The 25,740-nt window shown below is 65.7% G+C and overlaps 3 protein-coding genes across 5 annotated transcripts; all 3 read left to right on the top strand.

Moving 5' to 3' along the window:
- The first annotated feature begins 645 nt into the window (after positions 1-645).
- Positions 646-8,092, top strand: LOC123829373 (aldehyde dehydrogenase family 3 member B2-like). The gene is made up of 10 exons (XM_045855023.1): positions 646-753; positions 3,571-3,733; positions 4,161-4,271; positions 4,377-4,497; positions 4,708-4,793; positions 4,912-4,993; positions 5,224-5,610; positions 6,238-6,404; positions 6,909-7,008; positions 7,277-8,092. The coding sequence occupies exons 1-10, from the start codon at positions 695-697 to the stop codon at positions 7,459-7,461; spliced, it is 1,461 nt and encodes a 486-aa protein (XP_045710979.1). The 5' UTR covers positions 646-694; the 3' UTR covers positions 7,462-8,092.
- A 2,634-nt stretch (positions 8,093-10,726) lies between these two features.
- Positions 10,727-15,961, top strand: ACY3 (aminoacylase 3). 3 transcript variants are annotated; one of them, XM_045855033.1, is made up of 8 exons: positions 10,727-10,872; positions 11,121-11,197; positions 11,626-11,976; positions 12,879-13,074; positions 13,325-13,418; positions 13,566-13,673; positions 13,853-13,962; positions 15,579-15,961. In XM_045855033.1, exons 3-8 carry the CDS (start codon positions 11,741-11,743, stop codon positions 15,786-15,788), a joined length of 954 nt encoding a protein of 317 aa, XP_045710989.1. In that variant the 5' UTR covers positions 10,727-10,872; positions 11,121-11,197; positions 11,626-11,740; the 3' UTR covers positions 15,789-15,961. The 3 variants fall into 3 exon arrangements, with proteins under 3 accessions (XP_045710989.1, XP_045710987.1, XP_045710988.1); XM_045855031.1 differs by having other exon boundaries at positions 10,857-10,872; positions 11,085-11,197; XM_045855032.1 differs by lacking the exon at positions 10,727-10,872 and having other exon boundaries at positions 11,071-11,197.
- A 2,702-nt stretch (positions 15,962-18,663) lies between these two features.
- On the top strand, positions 18,664-24,790 carry TBX10 (T-box transcription factor 10). Its single transcript, XM_045854739.1, has 8 exons — positions 18,664-18,670; positions 21,063-21,330; positions 21,425-21,526; positions 21,941-22,112; positions 23,232-23,387; positions 23,683-23,750; positions 23,967-24,060; positions 24,500-24,790. Exons 1-8 carry the CDS (start codon positions 18,664-18,666, stop codon positions 24,788-24,790), a joined length of 1,158 nt encoding a protein of 385 aa, XP_045710695.1.
- The last annotated feature ends 950 nt before the right edge of the window (positions 24,791-25,740 follow it).

The raw sequence follows: 25,740 nt of genomic DNA on the forward strand, positions 1-25,740 counted from the left end.
CTCCTTCCCTTCCCCTCTCTCTACAAGTAAATAAATGAAATCTAAAAAAAAAAAAAAAAAAAGAACCATGACAATTCAGCACTGTTGGTACCTCAGAGAGACTCAGAGAGATTCAGTAACTTGCCCAGGGTCACACAGTGAACAGGAGAATAAAGGAACAAAGAGATGGTGTGTCATGGCACAGCCACCGGGGCCCTGGCTGGGCCAGGCTCTCTCTGCAGCAGCTGGGGCCTCTCCTTCTCCTCTGAGGGTGCTAGGCAGGTGCCCGAGGAGAGTTCGGATGAAGGAGACTGTGGTGCAGGGTGGGGGCACAGGGACCTGGATGGGCTATTGAGCTTTGTTGGTGGAAGGCTTTCTGGAGGAAGCAGCATTTGCTGCTAGGGTCATCCTGTAATTTCCTCACAGCCTGTAGTTTCCCCACAGCCTGGATTTTCCTGTTTACCATGCGATTTCCCAATAGCCTGGGGTTGCCAGACCTGTTCTGGAGCCAGCTGAGCCGGGGTCGGGGTCAGGAGGGAGGCGGTCAACTTGGGAGAAGTGTAGGTGTGTGAACTGGTTAAGGGCTGGTACCCTTCCACTTATAGGTGTGGGGAGAGGGAAGCTGGCGGTGGCCAGTGTTACTAGGAGGACTGGCAGGTGGCGGAGGCACGCAGGAGACCTGGGCACCGACAGAGTTGGCTCATTTGGAGGCAGGATGTCAAGCAAAGAGGGCAAAGGCGCAGTGAAGGATTCAAGGTCGCAGCCCACACTGGTGTACGTGGGGCCTCGGGGGTGTACGGGGGGCAGAGGGGCCAGAGGGTAACAAACACTGGGGGCAGGCAGCAGCATGGGGGGAACAGGATGGGAGCCACAGGGCAGGGGCCTCGGGCTGGGGCCTGGCTCCGTGCAGCGGGGTGGATGCTGTGCTTCCCAGGGTGTGGCTTCAGGTCAGTTCTACCGTCCGAGCCTCACTGTCCCCCAAGGTAGTGCCTGGGCGCAGCCGCAGAGGAGCCCTGCGTCCTGGCCCAGTGCTGGCTGGGCCCCAGGGCAGGGACAGAGGGCTCCCAGGCCGGGGGAAGAGGCAGGGACAGACTGGTGTCACCAGGACCATGCCAGGGAGTGGGGGAGAGGAACGGGGAGCTTCTCGGGGGGAGAGGCCAGAACTGAGTCCGGTTTCAGGTGGTACACCCTGCTGGTCTCCGGCTCCGGAAGCATCTCATTCTCACTGTAGAGAGTCCTGGCTCTGCAGAAAGATGCTGCGGAGTGGATGGGAAGCTCAGGCACAGGCCAGCGCGGGGTCCCCGTGCTGGCGGGGGACGGGCTGTGGGGAGGGACGGGACCCAGGTGTCCCAGCTGTCCTCAGGGCAGCTCAGGTCACCTCTCGGAGTCTTGGATTCCTTATCCTCCCAATGGGTGATAATAGCACCTCGAGCCCCAGGTAAGACGATACCCGCCATCGCTCAGCTCCAGACGCCGGCGTGGCTTCTCCTTGGGACCCATGCCATATCCACTGCCCATGCAATACACCCCGACTCCCTCGTGAGGCCCCGTCAAGTCTTGACCTGCCCAGCTGCATCTTGTCTCTCAAGACCTGTCCTCCTGGGGCCCTGGCATGTGCTGGGCCCTCTGCCCAGAGCACCTGCTTCCCCCGGGGGTTCCTGGCCGGCCCCCCCCCAGGGCCTGCGGCACAGCCACTCGGGTCTGTTATCCTTGGTGCCGTCCTTGGTCCAGTCTAGACCGTGAGTTCCTCCCGAGGGCCGGCCAGCTGTATTGCAATAACCTGTGTCCTGGGCTGGGAGGCAGCCAGGGGTCCCTGGTCAGCCTGGCCTCAGCAAGCCCTGGGACCCCGCTCCCAGGCAGTGGGTGGCCGAGGCAAGCAACCCTGTGCGTGAGAAGCAGGCGCCAGCTGTCCAGCTCAGCTCCCCTGGGGAGGCTGCTGACCTCGGCTCCCACCCCGTGGTCCGTCTGCTTCCTCATTGTATCGGGCAGTGGTGGGTCAGGGCCTGGGGATCTGGCCACGGACAAGCTAAGCCTGCAGCTGGCCCCAGGCCTCCCCCGTGTGCACAGTGTGGACCCAGAGGCAGGCAGCTGGGGAAGGCGGGGAACCCCTGCCCGGCCTGCCTCGCCTGGGAAGTGCCGGCTGAACTCGGGCGGGGGTCCCAGGATGGACAGCAGGACACCCAGGCTCCTCCACTCTGGGCCCTGATCGGGGCTGCGGCGCTGGGTCCCAGAGAGGCCCTAGGGAGCCACAGGTGAAGTTGGAGCGGGGCTGGTGGAACCGGGGGCGGCTCGAGCCCCGGGCAGGGAAAGCTGGGGGAGGCTGAGGGCGGTGGCAGGCCAGGCAGCGCTCCGGGGAAGCCCTGGAGTCCCAAGGCCTGGCACTGCTGGGGGCCAGCTCCAGGGCTGAGGGTGGGCAGCCACGCTCCGGCCCAGCTCCTCCAGGAAGCACTCCAGGGGAAATGGGACCTAGGGCAGACGGCACACCGTCTCTCTGCTCTCTGGGGCAGCTGTCTAGGTGGGACCCCTGCCCCCACTCTCAGGCCTGGCTGTGGGGGTGCATGACCTGGGTCCTCTCCTAGGCCATGACGAGACTGGACAGTCCTCACTGAGCATGCACCGTGGGCTGCTGGGGAGCCTCTGTCCCCACGGCGGGGGAGGGGGGGTGGGACAGTGCCAGGAAGGGCGTGCCTGCTTGCAGACTGCTCGGCCTCGGGCCTGTCTCCCGCATTCCTCAGCCAGGAGGGCCCGCTGAGCTGACACCAGCTGCTTCGTGTTCCCAGGAACAGTGACGGTAGCCGCTGGCGTTGGATGTCCGCTGGCTTTGGATGGCCAGCCCTCAATGTCCCTGCTTTCCAGATGAGGAGTCTGAGGCTCAGAGAGGAGGCGCAGCCTGCCAGAGGCCCCAGGAGCGGTGCCCAGGCGCCCAGCTCGGGCCTGAGCCATCTCACTCCATGGCCAAGACTTGGGTCCCGGGCTCGGCCCGTGAGATGCTGCCGAGGGCTGAAGACAGCCCTTGCCTACACACACAGACAAGTGTAGAAACACGGACACAGACAGACACACAGACACACAAAGGCATGGAGAGACAGGGGCACGCAGATGCTCAGTCTCCGCCCAGCCGGCACCCACCCCCGCCCCCGCTGTGCCCCGCCTACCACATGCTCCCCGCCCCCCACCCCCCATACCTAGCTTTGAGACTTTGACCTGGGACCGCCTCCTCAGAGCAGATACGGAACCCTCCTCATGTTTTTGGTGCCTGTGGTACATCCTGGCCTCAGTTTCCCCATCTACCACAGCAAACGCTCTGCGGCCTGTGAGGCAAGGAACCCTCAGAGTGCCGAGCTAGGCCCGGGGTGGCCCGGACCACTGTCCCAAGGACCCTGCTCGTGCTCGTGGCCTGGCGGTGTGGGTGGAGGGGCAGGCATGGACGGGGGCAGGGTGCCTGTGTTGGGGTGCGGCGCCAGGCCCCGCCCTTGGGGTTACACGCGCGTCCCAGGGAAGGTGTCCGCTAGCCCATGTGCTGCAGGCAGAGGCGGGGCGTGTGCCCGAGAAGGTGGGAACCCCAGCCCACACTGCCCCCCTCCCCCGCAGGACGGACCCCTTCGAGGACACGCTGCGGCGGCTGCGGGAATCCTTCCGCGCGGGGCGGACGCGGCCGGCGGAGTTCCGGGCGGCCCAGCTCAAGGGCCTGGGCCGCTTCCTGCAGGAGAACAAGCAGCTTCTGCACGAGGCGCTGGCGCAGGACCTGCGCAAGGTGGGGGGCGGCGGGCGGCGGGCGGCGGGAGGGCCGGGGCGGGCTGCGTTCCCAGCTCATTCTTGTCCATTTAACGGCCCTTCCCTGGCACGCATGGGCACGGGCACTCCCCACATTGACTCCACAAACCTCTGAGGCAGGTTCCATTGTTGTCCCCGTGTTATATCAACGGGGGCACTGAGGCGCGTGGGCGTTGTATGACTTGCCCAAGGTCCCGCGGCGAGGGAGTGTCCGAGGTGGAGCCCAGGCTGCCTGGCCCGGGGTCTGAGCCACTCCCGGCGGACCGCGCCGTGCCCAGGAGACGAGCTGTGCTGTCCCCGGAGACTGTCTCCAGAGCCCCAGCAGGGACCTTCCGGGGGGGCCCCCACACCGCATCCCTTCCCGGTCCTGCCCCGCCCCTGACCCTCGGATTCCACCCCCACCCCAGTCAGCCTTTGAGTCGGATCTGTCGGAGATCATCCTGTGCCAGAACGAGGTCCGCCTGGCCCTCAGCAGCCTGAACGCCTGGATGAAGGACGAGCCGGTGGCCAAGAACCTGGTGCGCTGCTGGCTGCGTGGGGGCGGCACTCGCAGTGGGGGCCCTAGAAGTGGGGGACTTTCAGGGGGCCCTCGGCTGGGCCTCACCGTCCACTCTGTGTCCCAGTTAACGCAGCTGGACTCCGCCTTCATCCGCAAGGAGCCCTACGGCCTGGTGCTCATCATCGCCCCCTGGAACTACCCCGTGAACCTGATCCTGGTGCCCCTGGTGGGCGCCCTCGCCGCAGGTGAGCGGAGGGTCCTGAGCCTCACCCCCTCACCCTTCCTGGCCCCAAAAGCCCTTCCCAAATGGGGCAGGGGAATGTCTCAAAATTCCATCGTGTCATGCGCCCAGCCTCGCACACCCTCCCTGCCTCTGCGCGTTCTGGTCTGCTGCCTGCCACGGGGTGGGTGTGGGGGCACCGGCTCCCCCTAGAGTTCCCCGCTTGACACTGCAGGGAACTGCGTGGTGCTGAAGCCATCGGAAATCAGCCAGAGCACAGAGAAGGTCCTGGCTGAGGTCCTGCCCCAGTACCTGGACCAGGTAAGGGTGGCCCTGCCCCATCAGCCACAGTGTCCCACATCCCTGCCCTTGCCAGCCTGGGAGGTTTGGCTGTCCCTGCAGCCCACAGTGTCCCCTGAGCATCCTGTGCCTCCGGCAGAGCTGCTTTGCCGTGCTGCTGGGCGGGCCTGAGGAGACGGGGCAGCTGCTGGAGCACAAGTTCGACTACATCTTCTTCACGGGTGAGGGTGGCCCCAGCCAGTGCCGGGGGAGCTGGGGAGTCCAAGGGCGTGGTGGCAAACACTGAGTGGGCAGGTGGCTGTCGCGCTGCGGTGGGGAGTGGTGATCAGCCAGGCCTCTGAGCCTCGGAGGGGCGGGATCCTGGGGGCAGCACAGTGAGGGGAGATCCGAGGTGGTGCCTGAACCATGTGGCCAAGGCCAGTGAGAAGAGGGGTCAACCCCATGTTCCCAGGGAGCCCTCGGGTGGGCAAGATCGTCATGACTGCGGCCACCAAGCACCTGACGCCCGTCACGCTGGAGCTGGGGGGCAAGAACCCCTGCTACGTGGACGACGACTGCGACCCCCAGACCGTGGCCAACCGTGTGGCCTTCTTCCGCTACTTCAACGCCGGCCAGACCTGCGTGGCCCCCGACTACGTGCTCTGCAGCCCCGGAATGCAGGAGCGGCTGGTGCCCGCCCTGCAGAGCGCCATCACCCGCTTCTACGGCGAGGACCCCCGGGGCTCCCCGGACCTGGGCCGCATCATCAGCGACAAGCATTTCCAGCGGCTCCAGGGCCTGCTGGGCTGTGGCCGTGTGGCCGTCGGGGGCCAGAGTGACGGGAGTGACCGCTACATCGGTGAGTCCCCCTCTCCCGGCCCTGGGACCCTCCGGCTGAGGCCCTTCCACGCTGGGGGCCACAGCAGGCCCCGATGGGCTCTGAGGTTCCCACAGCCCCTCTGCTGGAGCCTGGCCGGGCCCACGGCTCTGGTGCCACGACTCCCCGGCACTAACGCCGCAGGTCACCGTGGCCCGAGCCTGTGACCCCATGACTCTAAGGCCGGGCTTCTCTGAGCCGGGCCCCCGGCGTCCCAGGACGCCCGAGTGCTCAGGTTCCCGGCTTCCCTCCCCCTGCCCGCTGCTCCGCGGCCGCGACCCGGGCCCTGTGGGCCCACGATCCCCGTCCCGAGCACCCGCCAGGCTGCGGTTACAGAGCAGCTCCCAGCCTCTGGGCCACACGTCTCTGCGGTGACGCTGCCGCTCCAACAGGCTGGGACCTGGGACCTCGGGCTCCGGGGGTCTGAGGTCCCGTCACCCCTCGACTGTAAGACCAAGGCTGGGGGGCCTCTGGGCCCTGGTCCCTGGTCCCTCCTCGGGGGCCGTTGGGAGACTCCTCCCTAGAACCCCCCTGAGCCTGGAGCCACGGGTCCCCGGGCCCTGCTGGGGGACCCTGCGCCCGGGGCCGAGCCGTGCCCTGTGCCCGCAGCCCCCACGGTGCTGGTGGACGTGCAGGAGACGGAGCCGGTGATGCAGGAGGAGATCTTCGGGCCCATCCTGCCCATCGTGAACGTGAGGAGCCTGGACGAGGCCATCGACTTCATGAACCGCCGGGAGAAGCCCCTGGCCCTGTACGCCTTCTCCAACAGCCGCCAGGTGGGGGCTCGGGCAGGCCGCGCAGCAGAGCAGCTGACGGGGGAGAAACGGGTGACTTCCCTCCGGCGGCCTGTCCTAACCCAGGTCACCTGCATGAGGGCACCCGGCAGGAGACGGCTCCGCATCAAAGCTGGCCTGGCGCGTGGCTGGTCGGCTTCCTGCCCTGGCCGGGGCAGCCTCCACCCGGACCAAGAGCCCCTGCCTGCCGAGAGTACCCCCTTCCCCTACACCACGCAGAGGTTCTGTAAAGGGGGGCAGGGCCCCCCGGGAACGGGGCAGCGCGAAGCTGGGCTCTGACAGGCAGGCAGGCAGGCTGGCGTTCGCTACCCTTTCAGCCTTGACTTCCGCTCACAGCCCCTCTGCATGGCAAGTGCCTGAGAGGCACTGTCTGCTCAGCAGAGGATGGAGACGGGGTGGCTCCTCTGCTGCCCCTGCGGGGGGAGGGGGCCCAAGCCCCCTTTCCTGACGCCAAGCCCACCACCCCGCCTCCCTGCCTGCCCCCAGGTGGTGAACCAGGTGCTGGCCCGGACCAGCAGCGGCAACTTCGGGGGCAATGAGGGCTTCATCTACCTGACTCTGTCGTCCTTGCCTCTGGGGGGAGTCGGTGAGTCCCACCCTCCTCCGCCCTCCGGCCCCCACCCCTGAGAAGCCTGCCCTGGTCCCCCAGACCCAGGAAGGGCCATTCTTGCCTTCGCTCGCCGTTCAACCTTGGCCCAGACCTTGGGCTTCTCAAGGCCTCAGTTTCCCCATCTGCAAATAGGGCTCTTAGAACGGCCTGGCTTTCCCTGCGCCCCCTGTCGGTGGTGGGCAGCGGGCTGCTGCCGAGGCTGGGGGCTGCCCGACCTCAGACCCGCACTCCCATGCTCACGCAGGCAACAGCGGGATGGGCAGATACCACGGCAAGTTCTCCTTCGACACCTTCTCCCACCACCGCGCCTGCCTGCTCTCTCACGCAGGCCTGGACAAGGTCAAGCAGGTCACATACCCACCCTACCCCGGCTGGAACAAGAAGCTGATCACATGGGCCTTGAGTGCCGGGAGCTGCACCCTTCTGTGAGGGCTCTGCCCACCTCCGGTGCCCTGCCCCCTAAACCCTCTGTCTGACTGCTGCCCATGTGCTTAGTGGCCCCTGGGAGGCCCTGATCCTGTCTAGGAATGCAAAGTTCCCGCTCAGGGGTTTTTCTGAACAGTGCCCCTGCTGGGCAGACCTCGGGGCTGCTGGGCCCCCGCTCTCAGGGCCAGAGTCCCCTCTGCATGAGGGACGGACAACCCACCCCACTCCCGAGGCTGGGTCCTGCGGTTAGAAGGGACTCCCTTGCGTCAGATCCGTAATCAGGCTCCCCAGATATGGAGCTACTTCTAACGGCTTCGCTCACTCCGGTTTGGGGAGCTGGGCTTGTCCGACCTGAAGTGATCTGAGCTTGAGCCCAGACCTGGTCAATTGCCTGAAGTATGTAATTGCCAAGAACTGTGTCTGCTGCTGTGTGTGGAATCGACAGGGAGGAGTGCAACAGTTGATTAGTGATGTCTGCAACAGGCACAGGAAGGGGTAGTGCAAACATGGGGGTCACAGCTGTCACCCCTGCTCTCGACTCCCAGAGTATCAGAGCGGGCAGAGTCTAAATCTAGACCCTTCGTCTGACATGCGGGAAAACCGGGGGCTAGAGACAAGACGGGGCTGACCTGAGGAAGGCAGGGCAGAGCTGAGGGAGGGTGGGCTTTCTTGGGAAGTGTGGGGTGGGATCAATAAACAGAAGCTACCTGGTCAGCCGTGGCAGCCGCCTCCTCTGTTCCCAGTCCTCAACCTAGGAGCCCAATCCCCCTAGTCTTGCTTTGGTGGGTGGGTTCCTCACCCCTCAGAGCTTGGGCTAGTGGCCTGAGATGGGGGGAGTAAGGGGGCATATGATCCTCCTGCTCCCTCAGCGAGTTGGTGGGGATAGTGGTCTCCACAAGGGTACAGGGTGGGCTCAAAAGAGGTGCCTAATAGCTTGTTGATGAGTGAAGAGAAGAATGATTAGGGGAGGGAGAAGATGGATGTATGGGAGGATGGCTAACTGGCTGGATGGGTGGATGGATGGGTGGGTGGATGGATGGATGGATGGGTGGATGGAAGGATGGATGGGTGGATGGAAGGATGGATGGGTGGGTGGGTGGATGGATGGATGGGTGGATGGATGGATAGATGGATGGGTGGATGGATGGATGGGTGGGTGGATGGAAGGATGGATGGGTGGATGGGTGGGTGGATGGAAGGATGGATGGGTGGATGGAAGGATGGAAGGATGGATGGGTGGATGGGTGGGTGGGTGGATGGATGGATGGGTGGGTGGATGGGTGGGTGGATGGATGGGTGGGTGGGTGGGTGGATGGATGGATGGGTGGGTGGGTGGGTGGATGGATGGATGGGTGGATGGAAGGATGGATGGATGGGTGGGTGGGTGGATGGATGGATGGGGGATGGATGGATAGATGGGTGGGTGGATGGAAGGATGGATGGGTGAATGGAAAGATGGATGGATGGGTGGGTGGGTGGGTAGATGGATGGGTGGATGGATGATGGATGGATGGGTGGGTGGGTGGATGGATGGATGGGGGATGGATGGATAGATGGGTGGGTGGATGGAAGGATGGATGGGTGAATGGAAGGATGGATGGATGGGTGGGTGGGTGGGTAGATGGATGGGTGGATGGATGATGGATGGATGGGTGGATGGATGGGTGGATGGAAGGATGGATGGGTGGGTGGGTGGATGGATGGATGGGTGGATGAGACAATGGGTGGATAGAAGGACGAGTGAGTGGGTGAATGAGATGATGGATAGTGGGTTAGGTGGACGAATGAACTCATGGCTGGGCAGGTGGCCAGCTAAGTGAAGCTATGTGATCACTGGGCCTGGGTCTAAGTGACCCCATTCTGCCCCTGGAAGTTCTTCCTCAAAATGACCACTGGCCTGGGAAGAGCCAGAAGGGCTGAGAAGAATCAGGGTGTCTGGGCCACAGTCTGAGCAGTGGGTCCAGAGAACAAAGAGTAGAAGATACTGCTCACAGAAGACTCTGGAAGTTTCTCTGCCCTCACCACACCTGATCTCGTTCCCTTTGCTCTCTCGGCCATGGGTCGCTGTGGTGCAGATGGGGCACAAAGTCTGCAAGGGAACTGTGCTCTGGGAGCGGCGGCCCCTGGAGGTGGGGTGGGGAGGGCAGTCCCTGAGTGCCGGACTCTCGGTGGCCTCCGACTGGCAGAGTAGGGTCTTGTCACTGCGTCCCGGCTGCAGAGAAGACTGTTCAAGAGAGGCCTCGAACATGACGCGTGTCACCTGTTCACCGTCCCCTTGCCAGTTCCAGCCCTTATGTGTCTCGGTCCTGGCTGACCAGCTCAGCCCCGGAGGCAGTGTGGTCCGGACACAGTACAAAGCCTGCCCCGCTGTTCACGGCCCGGCACACAGGGGTTCCGAGAGCCTCGAGACCCCCACCCCAGGCTTTTGCTGAGCTGCCCTCTCCCCCCAGTTCGCCCTCACTCCCACCTCTTCCCACGGCCAGCACCCCCCGCTCGCAGGAATCCAGCCCGAATCCCAGACTGGTCTCCCTGGCCCTGGCTCACCTAGCCGCCCTACATTTCCTCGCCGCAGCGCCACCACCAGGACAGCTTGGGTGCAGAGCGCTGCACAGCCACCCCGGGGGGCTGGGTGGCTTTGGGCCAGTCCCGTTACTTCTCTGAGCCTCTGTTTTCTGAGCTCCTAGAATGGGGTTCCCACCCACCTCTTGGAGTCGCTGCGAGGGCTCAACCAGAGCCCGTGTGTCTGACCCGGGTCCCCACTCCTGGGGCCCCGGCCGCTGGAGCCCCCAGCTGGTGCCAGGGCTGGGCAGCCTGGGAGGACGGAGTCCAGAGGTGAGGAAGGCCTGGGATGCCTGGCTCAGAGTGGGCACCACGTGACGGGGCTGGACGGTTCACTGCCCAGCTCTGCCTCGCTCCTCAGTGACCCGTGGACCATCCTCGAGGCTGCAATGGGGCCCCGGGGGGCTCTGGGAGGTGTGCAGTCTTGAGCCCCCCCCCGCAGCCAGGGCCCCCATGCCGGACGCTGGCTCGGCATATAGAAGAGCCTAGAATCCGCCCCGAGTGGGGACCCGGGCCAGACACACGTCCTCTCGTTGAGCCCTCACAGCGACAGAGTGAGTTACACCTGTCGCTCTGGGGGCTGCAAGAGCAGGAGCAGGGGGCTGAGGGGGCGAAGGGAACTGGGCATTCTTTGGGTGGCCGCCAAGGCACAAGCTCAATGAGTAACTCGCAGTGGTCTGGCCTGGCGGTGGCCCTGGGCTCCGCCAGCGGCTCCAGCGAGGGCAGTAGTCCAGGCCCGCCCACCCTGGACTGGGCACCGGTGAAGTAAACAGGCCTCACTTGGCCGCGCTCCGGAGCTCTCTCGGCAGGCGGGGTGGGGTTCACTCCATCCGAGGCCTCAAGGACCCCCTGCAGGTAATTTTCCAAGACTTAGTGCAGCTCGCAGCTGGGACCCCACCCTGGCTCTGGGGGGCGGGGCTGCCCCAGAGGACACAGGGCTGCAGGACCTGACCAGTGGGCGGTGGCAGCGACCAGTGCAACGTGGTGTGCAGCAGTGCGGGGACACCCCGTGCTCCTGACCTCTGGATGGACCTTGGTCTGCACCACCCACCCCTGCTCTCCACCAGCCACTCAGGAACACTTCCCACCCCGGGGTTTCCCAGGTGCATACACACCTGCCGGTCTAGGCGGCGCACACCCCAGCCCCAGAGGCCCGGGAAGCCGGGGAGCCCACCAGCAGGTAAGCGCGTGCTTCCCGCAGCCTGCACGGGCTCTCAGAGGAGCATGTGCATGTTGGGGGCTCAGAAGGAGCCGGAGTCGCCTGGCACCCTGACACTCCACAGCTGATGCGGGTGATGCTCCCTGCCCCCACGCAGCACCCCGGTTTCCCCTTGTCTATGACAAGGGAGCGTGAGCCTCCTGCAGGCGGGAGCGTGCCCTGGGGAACCCGCCACCCTGAACGTCTGGGCCCCTCTTCTCCACTCGGGGGAAAGCAACTCCTCGCCAAGGGAGCGGGAACACGGCCTCAGAGAAAGTGGGGCGGGTGGGTGGGCGGCGCTCCCCCCACCCCCCAGGAGGGGTGTTAGGGCGGGGCGGGACTGCAGGCACCCGGAGGGACAAACCTGGAGTTGCCCCGCTGAGCGACCACCCAGCCACGCCTTCTGACAGGCAGCCAACCTGCCAGCTCGGGCCCACGAGGCCTCAAGGAGCTCACCGCCACCGCCCCGACCCAGAGCCCTGCACCCCGCGTGGGCGCCAACCAGGCCCGCCGCCCCAGCCAGGGATGTGCTCGCTGCCTGTGCCTCGGGAGCCCCTGCGCCGCGTGGCCGTGGCCGGGGGCACCCACGGCAATGAGATGTCCGGCGTCTACCTGGCCCGGCAGTGGCTGCAGGCTCCGGGGGAGCTGCAGAGGCCCAGCTTCTCCACCACGCCGGTGCTGGCCAACCCAGCAGCCGCGGCCGCCTGCCGCCGCTACGTGGACCGTGACCTCAACCGCACCTTCACCAGCGCCGTCCTCACGTGAGTGTCCTTGTCGCTGTGGGGCCCCTGCCCGCCAGGCTGGCCCAGCCCCTTGGACTGGCACTGAGGTCCTCACCTCAGACAGCCCTCCAGCCACCAGCAAGGTATATCCCTCTGCTTTCACTGCCCATCCTTCCTTTTTCAACTTAAAGAAATCCACACCGATGTCACCTCCTCCAGGAAGCCCTTCCTGATCTCAGACTGGGTCAGGGTCTCCTCTGGATTCCCCACACCTTGCTTTAGATCACCCCCCCCCCAAGCTGCATTCACTTGTCCGGTGCCCCCACCGCTGCTTCACACCTTCCTTTGGTGGGCATTCTCGGGGCCCCACCGCTGAGCCAGGCTCTGGCCAGCTCAGGTAAGAGAAGGGGAAACTGGCCTGAGGCGCTGTTCTCAGCTTCCTGGGGGAGACGGAGGGAGAACCCAGCGACCACAACACTAAATGCAGAGTGGGAGCTACACAAACCTGACCAAGGGTAGTCAGGGAAGGCTTCCTGGAGGAGGTGGTATCTCAGCCAAGCCCCAAAGGGTGAGTAGACATTAGCCAGGTAAAGGGAGGAGAAGAGGAGTTTCCAAGGAGGGTGCACAGCTCTGGTGCACAGCTCTGGAAATGAGACCAGCACGGTGCTTGGGAGTGTGGCCGGAGTGAGAGCTGAGGAGGCAGGCAGGCAGGGCCAGGCCAAGGGTTTGAACTTTCGGGGGGCGGTGGGGAGACCTGAATGAGTCAGGCACGCTGCAGAGGCGTGAGGGGCAGGCCCTTGGGCTGCTCTGTCTCTCCTGCAGGGTCTTGGGGGCTTCATCCTGTCATGAGGGGTCATGAGGCCCCCACCCCTCCCCCCAATAAACCTCTGACAATGGACTGACGCCGCCGGAGGCTGATACCCCCGCCCCTGCCCCTGCAGTGCCAGGCCCCACCCGGATGACCCGTACGAGGTGACGAGGGCCCGAGAGCTGAATCAGTTGCTGGGGCCCAAGGCCTCAGGCCAGGCCTTCGACTTCATCCTCGACCTGCACAACACCACGGCCAACGTGGGCACCTGCCTCGTGCTGGAAGCCGCCCACAACGTCTTTGCCTTGCACCTGTGCCGCCACCTGCAGGTGGCCCTGCGCCCGTGCAGGCGAGGGAGGGTGGGGCTGGTGCCTCCGCTGGGGACGGGTGTGTGGGGGGGGGGGGGGAGCTCATCCTGGGCTCCAGTCCCGGGGACCTGCCGCCTGCAGGTGCTCCGGGCCCTCTGGACCTCCCACCCCTCCCCACGTGGTGTTCTGTGCTTCCTCCATGCTCCCACCCCTGCCCCTGCCCTCCCGCCAAAGGCAGGCCTCGGGCCCTGACCCAGCCCTCTGCTCGCAGCTGCAGAGCCCGGAGCCACCCTGCCGGGTCTTCCTGTACCAGTTGCCCAGAGAAGAGAGTTACAGCGTCCACTCTGCGGGCAAGAACGGAATGGGTAGGCCCAGACCTCAGCTTCGGGAGAAGTTACCAGGGGCCGGGAAGGGCAGGACCGGATAATGCCAGTGTTGGGGGCCTGGAGCCTGGAGCCTGGAGCCCCTCCTCTCTGGAGTACCTGCCTGACCCCTTCCCTCGCGGTCCCCAGGCCTGGAGCTTGGCCCCCAGCCCCAGGGCGTGCTACGGGCTGACCTTTTCACCAGGATGAGGGCCCTGGTGGCCGCAGCTCTGGACTTCATCCAGCTCTTCAACCAGGGTGAGGCGCCCAAGGATTTGCCTGGAAGCTAAGGCCCAAAGAGGAAAGGGCCCACCCCAGGCACCAAGGAGCCGGGCTCTGGGGCCGGCCGGCGGGGAACCAGCCCCAAGTGGCCCCCACGGCCCACCCCACCCTGGGCCTGGAGGGAGGGATGGGCTCACGGTCCACCTCCTGCACAGGCACAGCCTTCCCTGCCTTTGAGATGGAGGTGTACAGAAAAGTGGGCAGTGTGGACTTCCCACGCACCGAGGCCGGGGACCTGGCTGGCACCGTGCATCCTCAGCTGCAGGTGTGTGTGTGTGTGTGTGTTATGGGGTGTGGTCTCCAAGGCCACAGCCTTGAGGAGCATTGGGAAACTGAGGCACAGAGGCAGGGACCACGGTGCCTCCCATAGAGTCCCACCAACACCTCAGAATTGGGGACAGGGGTGCAGCAGCCTGGGCGCCTGTGCCCACCCATACTGTCCCTGTAGGGACCCTGCACAGCGGCCTGGAACTCTGAGCCACCGTGATGCTCACAGCCCCTGCGGAGGGCACCTGGGGGCGCCTCGACAGCCCGGACCCACCCCTCCTGGCTGCAGGAGACAGAGGTCGGGCGAGGAGTGGGGCGGGAGGGTGGGACGGGCACAACCCTGCTTGGAGGTGCAAAAACAGAGCCCTCTCTGCTCCGAGCAACTCTCGAGCACCCTTATGCACGCTAGCGGGGAGTCTGGCACCTCCCTCTTCAGGCCTCCCCTTCCTGGATGTTCCAGAAACCGGGTAATCTTGCTCTTGAATGTGGCAGGAAGAAGGTAGGAAAGAATGGACCGCCAATCAGCTGCCATTCCATGTGCTGCCACTTGGGGCCGCTGTGGAACAAGCCCCCCACCCCACCCCACCCCCAAACTGGGCGCCTCAGCCTCAATAGTAACTGTTCCCCCAAGCCCCTCCCCCGGCCCTCAGAGGTGGGAGGAGCTTCAGAGGGGGCCACCTGCTTTGTCAGCTCAGGCCCTCCTCTCTCCACCTTGGAGCTCAGTGGCTGAGCCCAGTGACCAGCCAGAGGCACCCCCTTCCACGATGAGTCTTTGCGGGCCACCCTCCGGTGTCAGAGGCGACTGGGTGATTCAGAACCTCTGCGAGGACAGGTGTGGGTCCCGGGGGGCCTCCACCTTCCCCGGCCCGACAGGCTTGGCACGCACGGAGGGCGCAGCGGGTACGGTCAAGAAAGGGGGAGAAATGGTGGGAACGTGTGATATTTCAAAACTACTCTAAAGGACCGGAGTAGCAACTGTAGGAAAAAATGAGAACTTGGTCGGGCTTTTTGCAGCGTCGTGCTCGACTCTGAGGTCTTCTCTCGTAGCAGCATTGTGGGGTGGAGGGGGTGGCTCCATCCTCTGCGGGTTTGGGCCAGAGGGCCTTACGCTCTCGCCCATCTGCCTAGCGGTCATTTTGAGCGATTTCTTTCACAATTTAAACCCTTCTCTAGTAAACTTTCATATTGCATTTACTAACTGCCAGGTGCTGTTTGAAGCACCATTAGCCATTTGATTTGAACCTCAGGATGATGGGGGAGAGAGTATGACCCCCATTGCACAGACGGGGAAGCTGAGGCACGGAGAGGTTGAGCGGCCTGCTCCAGGCCACACAGCTGGTAGGAGTCCGCGCCCAGCCTCCCTTCACCGTTCGCGCCCGTCACCGCCAGGCTGAGCCTCCCAACGATGAAGGTCGTTCTGAGGGGGCTGGGGTCTCGGTTTCCAGACCCAGGGCCAGGTGGCGTCTCAGCAGACGCCCTGCCGCATCGACCGAAGACGTGGAGGAGTGACTGGGCGAGGCCATAAGTGAGGGGCACGGCCTGGGCAGGCCCCTGCCGGGGGCCCCCCTCTGGGGCGGGGGCGGAGGTCGGCCTCAGCCTTGGCTCCCCTCCCAGGACCGAGACTTCGAGCCGCTGCGGCCCGGCGCCCCCATCTTCCGGCTGTTCAGCGGGGAGGACGCGCTCTACGAGGGGGAGTCCACCGTGTACCCGGTGTTCATCAACGAGGCCGCCTACTACGAGAAGGGCATCGCCTTCTTCCAGACCGAGAAGTTCACGGTCTCCGTGCCCGCCCTGCCTGCGCTGGCCCCCAGCCCGGCCCCCTAACCCGGGCCACACCTGCCCGGCCTCGGCCCTGCCCTCGGAACAGGGAGTCCTGAGGCCCGATCCCCAGCTCAGGGGCCCCCTTCGCCACCGGCTACATGCCCTGACCCGTGCCCAGCCCCCACCTCCACGCCTTGGTTTCCCAGTCTATAAAGTGGAAGATGCCCAGGTGCCTACGGCTCGTGTCCTCTGTCCGGTGTGGCCTCTCTGCAGCTTGGACACGGCCTCTGGGGCAAGTCTGGCCTTGGACATTCCGTGTCCTGGGGCCGCGGTGGCTGTCTCTGTGCCCAAGCTCGTCCAGGGAAGGCCCTGTGCTGTGGGGAGATGACCAGGGATGATGACCAGACGGGGGTCCCCTACCTCCCACACTCCTGGGGCCTGTGAGTAGGCTGGGGAGAGCAGAAGTGTGTGCCTGGGTGTGTGCACACGTGTGTGGGTGTCCGAGCGTGTGCCTGTCCCAGGTGCTGTGTGTGTGCACGCACACGTGTTTCTGAGAACCTCAGCACCGTCTGGGGGGGGGTCTGTTTGTGGCTGGGCGCACAGGCCGGATGGAGGTGCATCTCCGGGTGCACGATGGGCCCAGCACCCGTGGGAGCTCTGGGGGAGTCAGCACTAGGGAAGGGGTGCAGCTCGACAGGGCTCCCCCCACCCAGGACCGCAGGTCCGGGTGCAGGGACACAGCGGGGAGGCGCCTTGGCTTGGGGTGGGGGAGCTCCTGCCAGGGAGGCAGAGGCTCCTCCCACGTTGTGGCTGGGGAAGGAGTGGGCCCAGGGTCTACTTCTGGGGCCCCTCGGCCCCGGCCTAGGCAGCCTGTGCAAGGCGCCCACAGCAGGGCGGAAGCGGGCAGGCGGGGCGGGGCCCCGAGGGCAGCCCCACGCCGCCTGAGCCCGGCAGGGCGCAGTCCCTGGCCGCCGGCCGCCACCTGCGAAGCCCGCCCGGCCCGTCATCCATCTCCCTGTGGCCACAGCTGCCACGCCGCCTGCCGCCGCTATTGAGCGGCGAGATGAAAAGGTGTGAAAGATGCGGGGACGCCAGGGACAGGCTGGCAGGAGAGATGGATGAGGGGGCAGGGGGCCAGTAGGTGCCTCGGGCAGGAAGGGCCGGCCGGCTGGGAGGGGCCGTGCAAGGAGGCCTGCCCATGTGCCTGCTGCGTGCGTGGGGTGCGTGTGAGTGTGTGTCTCTGGGCACACAGAACTTGTGCACGTGCAAACACGAGTGGTGGCATGTCAGTAGGGTCGTGTGCACGTGTGGGGGGTGTTCCATTGCACACACTCACACACACACACACACACACACACAGGAGCCAACAGAACCCCAGGCTGGCCCGCCTGGTCCGGGCTGAGAGGGGGCTACCAGGCCCCTCCATCATCTCTCCCACCCCCGACTTGCCCCACTGCGGATCCTGGGACAGGGCGGCCTGGCCACACCTCACTGGGTGGCCCCGGGGTGCTGCTGGGACCCTCCATCACAAGCACAGAGAACTACCCCCCGCCCCGCCTTGCCCAGCAGCAAACCCCAGGGCCGGGGCAGCCTTCCCCACACGGCTGGTCACGGTGTGTGCCGGGGCCGGCCCGCCTTCTCCTGGAGAAGCCGCGGCTCCAGCGCCGCAGGCGGGGGGTCTGGGAGTGTGGGGCTGCGGCCGCAGGCGCGCCGGAGCCGAAGGGAGGCTCGAGGCTCTGGGAGGGGAAGCCATTCCCACTGTTGGCCCCTCTGGGCCCCCTCTGCCAACCTCACATACCCAGTACCAGACTCTGGTGGAGGTCGGGGGGCGTTGGGGTCGAGCTGGCCTGGGGGACCGGGGTCAAGCACCCCCAGCCCAGCCTGCGGGGCTCTGGCCTCCTGTTCTGGCCTGGGGGCCAGCCTGGGAGGCTCCCTGCCGGAGGGGGCCAACCTCAGGTCCAGGCAGCTGACCCTCTCCAGGCCACGTGGAAGGGATCCAATGGTCAGACAGCACTCTCAGCTGGGAGCAACCAGCTTTGGGCAACGCCACACGCTCTGCCTCCCTGAGCAGGGATCTGCGTGTGCCGTGAATGCCCAGCACAGAGCCAGCAGGGGGCAGCCTGCAGACGATGCCTGGTCTGGCTGGAGAGAACAGGCAGGCCGCGGGCCAGAGCAGACACCCACCCCAGAGGCCTCGACCTCCCCTTGGGGCGGGGGGGCGGGGAGGTACCGTGGCAGCCTTCTTGACCAGACTGGGGCTGGCTTCCTGCTGCCGCTGTGCCACCGCCGCCCCTGGGGGTTCTGCACCCGCAGCCCCAGGCCGGGGGCTGGGTCCTGGCGAGAGTGCACCGCCTCTGCCCTGCAGCCCTCCGTGCCGCTGCCACTGCTGCGGCCCCCCCAGCCTCCCTGAGGCCCCACTGGCCCCCAGCCCCTCCGGCCACCAGGCCTGGGCCCCTACGGACCACCCAGCCTGGCCCCCCCTTTGTCTGGACCCATTGATCAGGAATGGCTGGGGGGCTGCTAGCTGGGGAAGGGAGGGCGCGGAGGGGGACCGGGAGGGGCAGAGGGAGGCTCTGCCACGTCATGGCCTTCCCACCTGCCCTCCTCCCGCACAGCATCCCCGGAGCAGGACAAGCCCGCAGTGGCCTCAGACAGTGCGGCGTGAGGGTGGCTTGGAGAGGGGACCCTGTGCAGCCCAGAGCCAGGGTCCCTCCTGCACAGCCCAGGGGGACAAGCAAGACCTGAGCTGTCGGGGCGGGAAGGACAGTCCTGCCAAGAGACTGGGGCAGAGTGAGCCCCCAGGAGCGGAGCTGCGCTGCTGAACTCACCGGGAGACCAGGCGTGGCTGACCGCCACCCGTGCCCCGAGCCCCTTCCCACGCTGGGCAGGGCCTGGGCTGAGCAGGGCTGCTCCAGGAGCTGGACACCTGGCTGTCCCCATGTCAGGTACGGTGCTGGCAGCCAGGGCAGCCCCCAGTGGGCTCAGGGTCCGGGGAGAGTGGGGCAGAGCAGGGACTGGGTGTGGGGACCCAGGAAGCCCCCGCTGCACCCAGGCCCTGGGCAACAGGGCGAGCAGGGGCGCCCCGGGCTGTCAGGGCAGGGCTGGTGGGCTCGCAGCCCCCCGGGCGCCATGAAGCGGTGCTGACAGGCAGGGGACAGTGTCTTTTCTGGGAGGCGACAGCCTTACCAGACGCGGGTGGCCTTGGGCCTGTCCCCTCCACTCTCTGGGCCTCACCCCTTGAGGATCAGGGTGAGGGGTGGGCGAGAAGCCCCCTCACGGTTCCTCCAGACCCGATTCCACGCTCGTGGAAGACTGTCCTCTCCCAGCCCCGAGGGGCGCTGGCTTTTAGAGGAACTGGGCAGAGGACAGGCCCCTCCCCAGAGTCCCTGTGGCGCTGAGGGGCGGGACGTCGACCGGGACAGGCTGGGGGCTTGTTGGAGACTTGGGAGCCCGTGACCAGCCGGCGAAGCCCCCGTGCCCAGCGACACCCTGAGCTTCTCCCCTTGGGACCCACCACCGTGGACAGTAGGGGCTGGACATTGCGGCTGCCTGTCTGATGGCCCGGTCCCTGGTGGTGGGGGACACCTGCCTACCCACCCTTCTTGCCTCATGGGGGGTGCAGACCTGAGGGACCCCACCTCTCCCAGAGGGTCCCTTCCCGCCCCCCCGCAGAGCCCAGAAGGGCCAGGGGCCTCAGCGAGGTGCCCTCCTGCAGCGCGTCCCCGGGCCCCACGCTCTCCCCGGGCGCCTACTCAGTGCAGGCTCTGACCGGCGCTTCAGACGCGCCCCCCACCCGCCCGTCTGTCCGTCTGTCCGTCCACCTGACTCGGACGTCCCACCTCCGCCCGGGCCTTCGGCTCCTCCTGGGGCTGCCTGAAACGCGTCACCTGTTTTTCCAGGGTTTTTTTCCGATTAAAAAAACTTTTTGTAAAATATACATAACATAAAAATGACCACTGTAACTTTTTTTAAGTGCCCGGCTCAGCGGCATTAAGCACATCCACACGGTTGTGCCGGCGCCGTCCCCCCCCCCACCATGCGTTCCCGCCACCCTGAAGCCCTGCTCCCACTCAACACCCGTCTGCCCCGGCCCCCGGCCCCGGCTCGGCCTCTGAGACTCTGACTCCTGCAGGCGCCTCCTGGAGGGGGAACCACAGTACTCGTCGTTTCGTGAGTGCCTTATCTGGCCAGCGCACTGGCCCCAAGGCCCACCCATGTCATAGTGGGTGTCGGAATGTCCTTTTTAAGGCTGAATGGGAACGAATAATGTGTCCAGGTGGACCGCATTTGCTGATCTGCTCGTCCAGGGACGGCCGCGTGGGCTGCTGCCCCCCCGCCTGGGGCCGCTGCGACCGCGGGTGGACGGGCAGGCTGCCCCCCCCCCGCCAATTCTTTGGGGTCTCTGCTTAGAAGTGAAGTTGTTGGGTCATATGATAATTCTAAGTTTAATGTTAAAAAGGGATTCTACTTATTTATTTTTAGAGAGGGGGGAAGGGAGGGAGAGAAACATGGATGTGAGAGAGAAACATCGATCAGTTGCCTCTCAGAGGTGCCCTGGCAGGGGGACCAAACCCGCGACCCTTCACTTTGCGGGGCGACGTCCAACCAACGGAGCCGTGCCGGTCTGGGTGGGACTTTTTCCCTTTTTTTTTAACTGGAAGGGGTGAGGGGAGCAAAGCTCTCGGCCAAGGCCAGTTTCAGGATTGCAGATCGAAAGGCGGGGTCCTGAGGGAAACTGAGGCTGCCGGAGCAGGAAGCTGGCTCCAGGAGGCAGGACTTGGGCCGGTGTTCAAGGTTGCAGAAGGACGAGAGTAAAAATTCATGGAAATCTGGGGGGGGGTCTCCTCTCAGCTCAGCTCTCCTTAAGCAGGCCCAGGCAGTGGGGTCCCCAAGGAGCTGAGAAAGCCCCCCGCTCAACCACCACAATCCCACGTGTCTGTGTCTATAATACGGGTCACTAATGCAAGGCCCACTGTGCACCAGGACCTGGGTGGGTCCTCACAATTCCTCCCACCAGCCGTGGTCGCGGATGTGGGAGAGCAGGCTCAGGGAGGTGCAAGGCCTCAGGGCTGCCGGGGGTTGTGGGTGGGGGGCTCACGGATTCCCTGGGGAGCCAGACAGGCCTGGTCTCCAGCCCCCAGGTGCTCTGAGTGAGCATTTCCTGCAGGAGGTGACACCAAGTCACGCGTTAACCATGGGAACGCACAGACCTGGCGTCCAGGGAGCACCTCCTGGAGAAAGAGACTCCCAGGTGCAGCCTGAAGGACGGGGGGCTGGCAGGGTGGCGTGGGGGCGGGGAGGTGAGCAGGGGCCCCCCATTCTGTCTTCTCTCCCCAGCCTTCCTCTCTGCCGGTCTTGGGGTACTGGTGCCCTCGGAGGCCTGCGCCCTGCCCATGACCAGCTCCAGCTGGGAGCCCCGGCTGGCGTCTCCGTTCCCGTCGGGCCCCACCCCCGGCTCCGCAGGGGCCCCGGCCGTGGGCGAGCCCGCCGGGCAGGGCCCCAAGAACCCGCACGTGTCCGGCGTGATGGTCCAGCTGGAGATGAAGGCTCTGTGGGAGGAATTCAACCAGCTGGGCACGGAGATGATCGTCACCAAGGCAGGCAGGTGTGAGCAGTGGGTGGGGGCGTGTGTGTGCGCGGCGGGGGGCGGGGGGCTCGGCGGGGGCCGAATTCAGGCTGCTGGCACCCCCCCCCCGCAGGAGGATGTTCCCCACCTTCCAGGTGAAGATCCTGGGCATGGACTCGCTGGCGGACTACGCCCTGCTCATGGACTTCGTGCCCCTGGACGACAAGAGATACAGGTCTGGGGCCCCGGGAAGGAGCTCCAGCCTCAGGTGCTGAGACGGGGAGGCTGACCCCTAGCGGCACTCCGAGGAGGCAGGGGCCAGTCTGGGCCGCCCCCCCGGAGGGTCTATCCCGGGGCAGCAGCGGGGACCCCGTGGCAGAGCGAGCCCAGGCCTGGGGCAGCCCACAGCCTGAAGTGGGCAGCGGGCAGCCTGGTCAGGCAGAGGGGCTGGCCGGGGCAGCAGGAGGAGCCACAGGGGACTCAGGGCCGGGCGGCAGTCTCAGAGCCCGGCGTTCCTCGTGCGCGAGGTGGGGGTGGTGTGTGGGCGGTGGTGGAGACACGGACAGCCCCTTCGCCCGCCAGTCTCGGCCCCGGGCAGGGGGGCCGCGGGGGCCGCAGACGGGGACCTCGCTGCCATTCTGCCCCCCAGGTACGCCTTCCACAGCTCGGCCTGGCTGGTGGCAGGCAAGGCGGACCCGGCCACGCCAGGCCGTGTGCACTTCCACCCCGACTCGCCGGCCAAGGGGGCGCAGTGGATGCGCCAGATTGTGTCCTTCGACAAGCTCAAGCTGACCAACAACCTGCTGGACGACAACGGCCACGTGAGGCCCGGGCGCAGGGGGAGGGGCTGGGCCCGGTCAGGGGACGCCGGGGCCTGGTTGTGACAGAGCCGGGAGCCGGGGCAGGCCGGGCCTTTGGTGCCAACGGCCTTGCCGCCCAGCCTGCCCGCCCACTGCTGGGGGTCAAAGCTGGGGAGCTGAGCTCACCTGGCCCGGGGCTGGACGGCAGAGGGGACTGACTGTCCAGGCAGGTGGGGAAGTGGGTTGGGAGAGTGGGAATGTTCCAGCAAACGCTGTTGTCCTCATGGACAGTGTCTATGGGACCACCCTCCACGAAGCAGGCCCAGTTTAGGTGCCAGACCACGGGACCGCAAGAACTCCGAAGGCACAGGATGCAGTGTCTCAGGCGGTGATAAGTGCCAGGAGAAAAAGGAGCCAGGGAGGGGCCTGGGACAGAGGCGGCTGTGCGGCCAGGGGCCCGGGCAGCTGCAGAGGAGACAGTAGGGGCAGTGGAGGGAGCCTGTGCACCCAGAAGGGGAGCTGTTGCAGGCAGGGGAGCGGCCCGTGCAAAGGCCCTGAGGCTAGGGAAATGTTGGGGGTGGGGACTGCAAGGGGCTCCCGTGTAGCTGCATTGGAGCGAGGAGAGGGAGGGGGGCGGGGAGAGGGCCTGGGGCAGCCAGGCTCACCAGCAGAGAGGTTCTGGCTTTTGCTCTGTGTGGGGTGGGGAGCCCCAGGGCGGTGTTGAGGAAGGGGTGACATGCCGGGGCTCACTGGGGGTGCTGTGTGAAGGGACAGAGGGGCCAGAGGCGGCAGGGAGACCAGCCAGGAGGCGGCTGGGGAAGCCCAGGTGAAAGGCAATGGAGGCCAGCATGGGGAGTGGCGGTGGGGTGGGAGCGGCGGCGGCGGCGGGATACGGGGGACTCTGCAGGCCAAGCGGGCAGCCGGGACGCGGGTGTGAGGACAGGCGAAGCAGCGAGGATGCTCAGCCCCAAGGGGTCTTGACGCAGAGCCCGCTCCGCCGGCCCAAGAAAGGGGGGCAGCAGGCCAGGGCACCCGCTCGGCCCGGGCGGGGGGCGGGGGGGGAGGGCGTCAGCCTCGGTGGGAGCTTGCCACCGTCCGCCGCCCCGGCACAGCCCCGCCCCCCCCCCGCGTCCCCCGCAGATCATCCTCAACTCCATGCACCGCTACCAGCCTCGCTTCCACGTGGTCTTCGTGGACCCGCGCAAGGACAGCGAGCGCTACGCCCAGGAGAACTTCAAATCCTTCGTCTTCACGGAGACCCAGTTCACGGCCGTGACGGCGTATCAGAACCACCGGGTGGGTCGGGCCGCAGCTTGTGGGCGCCCGCCGGCCCATTTCACAGGGCTGGAGACTGAGGCTCGAGGCTCTTGGCTCCCCTGTGCACGCGGACCCCGGCCCTTCCCTCCTTGCCTGGGACACAGCGAGCACGTGCCCAGCCATTCCCTTCCCTTCCCACCCACAGTGGCTCTGGGTCCCAGCACCTCCTGACGGGGGTGGGGGCTGTCCAGGGAGGTGGGGATGGCTGAGTCTGGGGCCCCGAACTCTCCGCCCAGAGCAGGGCTGACCCGTAACTTCACTCGCCCCTCTGCAGATCACCCAGCTGAAAATCGCCAGCAACCCTTTTGCCAAGGGCTTTCGAGAGAGTGACCCGGACTCCTGGTACTGTCTGACCCCTGCCGGTTGTGCCCCGCCGCCCCCACCCAGCCCTTCACCCCCGTCCCCAGGAATCTCCTAAGGCCTTGGCTCCCGACCCTTGTTTGAGGGTCATGCCCATTGCCTGGTCCTGGGGTCTCACTGGCTGACTCTGAACCAGACCTTTAGCCTGGGTGCTTCACCTTGACTCCCTGCCCCCACTCCTGCCCACCCCACCTTCAGGACGGCACCTCCACGGCCCCTGCTCGGAGCCGCAGCCCGGGGTCGCGGTAGCCTCAGCTCCTGTCTGCTGAAGGGTGCCACAGAGCAGGAGAAAGGTTCGTCCCCAGACCCACGTGGTGGGACCAGAGCCTACATGGTGGGTGAGCAGCAAGGGGACAGGGCCACAGGGCTCTGGCATGCTCAGCAAGCCCACTGGGCACCTGTGTGGACAGAGAGGGGGAAGCAGAGGTTTCTGAGACAATCGGAGGCCCAGGCCAGAGAGAACAGAGCCGGAACGAGGTGCTGAGAGCAGGGGCGGAGAGTGTCAGGTGGGCCTCCTGGAGGAGGTGGTTCTCAAGCTGGGCCTTGGAGGACTGGGAAGGGTTTGGATAGAGGGAGAAAGTGGGAAAGAAATTCCAGGCAGAGGGAAGAGCAAGAGCAAAGGCTGAGAGACGGACAACTCGGGATGGGATGGGAAGGGCAGAGAAGGGGGCGGAGCAGGCGTGGGTGTGAGGGGAGCTCTGGGGCTCTCACTCGGACCACTTCCTCCCTCTGACCCCAACGAAGCTCCAGCTTCCACCTCCAGGGCGCCTGCCCGGCTCCACCATCAGCTGCTGGCCACCCCGGAGGCACTGCTGGCCCCCACCACCTATCGGGCCCTCACCTGTCAGGACCTGTACCCTGGAGCCTCAAGTCCCCTTGGAATCCCAAGGGCCCGACCAACACCATACCCCCTCCCCAATATCCAGGCTGACAGGGATCAGGGGGGCCTGCCCCTTCAAGCTGGGCTGGGCCTCCCGTCCCCCACGGCTGTGTGCCTGGGATCTCGCCAGGATCCTCAGTGATGGTGGGTGCCCAGGGGACAGAGTCCTCTTACCCTGGACCGCACTGCCTCCAGCCTCACCTCTGCAGAGACACCGTCCCGTCCCAAGGAGAGCAGTCTGGGAGGGGACGGCTTCTATCTGAAGATAGAAGCCAGAGAGGGAGGCTACCTGGCCAGAATCACAGCAAGGCTGGGATGGTGCCAGGCTTGGAACCAGACCTCCTACACCCCAGCCTGTCCCCTTCTGCCTTGGGGGTGACTCCTCCAAACCCTGCTTTCCTTCCTCCTTACCCCCGACATTAAACTGTTTGGCATGGGTGGCTACAGCATTTCCGTCTCCGGGGATCGGGGTGGAGGGCCTCAGGAACGCCCCGACCCCAGAGTCTGGGCTGCAGACATCCCAAAGCTCTTCCAGTGCCATTGGCATCCCTGGGGGCAGAGTGACGGCAAGGGTGCCGACACCAGTCGAGTGGCAGAGGCCTGGGTGGGAGGCTGGGGGGGTGTGTGTCCAGATGAGGACCCACACTGCAGCTCAGAGAGGTGCTTGCTGGAAGTCAACGCAAAGTATGGTGCCACCTGCCATTCCACGTTTAGGTGCTGTGCGTGAGGTGGGAGTCCCGTGGTCCTCGAGGGGCCAGGGTGTGGAGGAGGGTTACAAAGCCACGACAGGAAATGACCACACGGGCCACGGTTTGTTGAGGGGAGAAACTTGAGAATCTGATCAAGACTCGACACAAGACAACTTTTAGAGAGTGGCATTTAAACCAAGACCTAAAGGAGTAGAAAGTGCAGGGGAGGGGATAGGAGGCGGCGAGACAGTTTTGGGCGGAAGCCGGACTGGAGCGGGAGAGCGCAGCGCGCGCCACCTTGCGGGACCAGGAGGACACACCCCAGCTGCCCCTGACGTGCTCGGCCTCCTAGGGGCGCCCTATGAACCCCCTAAACGCCGAGCCCGCCCACGTTGGAGCACTT

This window comes from Phyllostomus hastatus, unplaced genomic scaffold (genome assembly GCF_019186645.2).
Source record: "Phyllostomus hastatus isolate PE091 unplaced genomic scaffold, TTU_PhHast_1.1 phas_scaffold_11, whole genome shotgun sequence".
Lineage (NCBI taxonomy): Eukaryota > Metazoa > Chordata > Mammalia > Chiroptera > Phyllostomidae > Phyllostomus > Phyllostomus hastatus.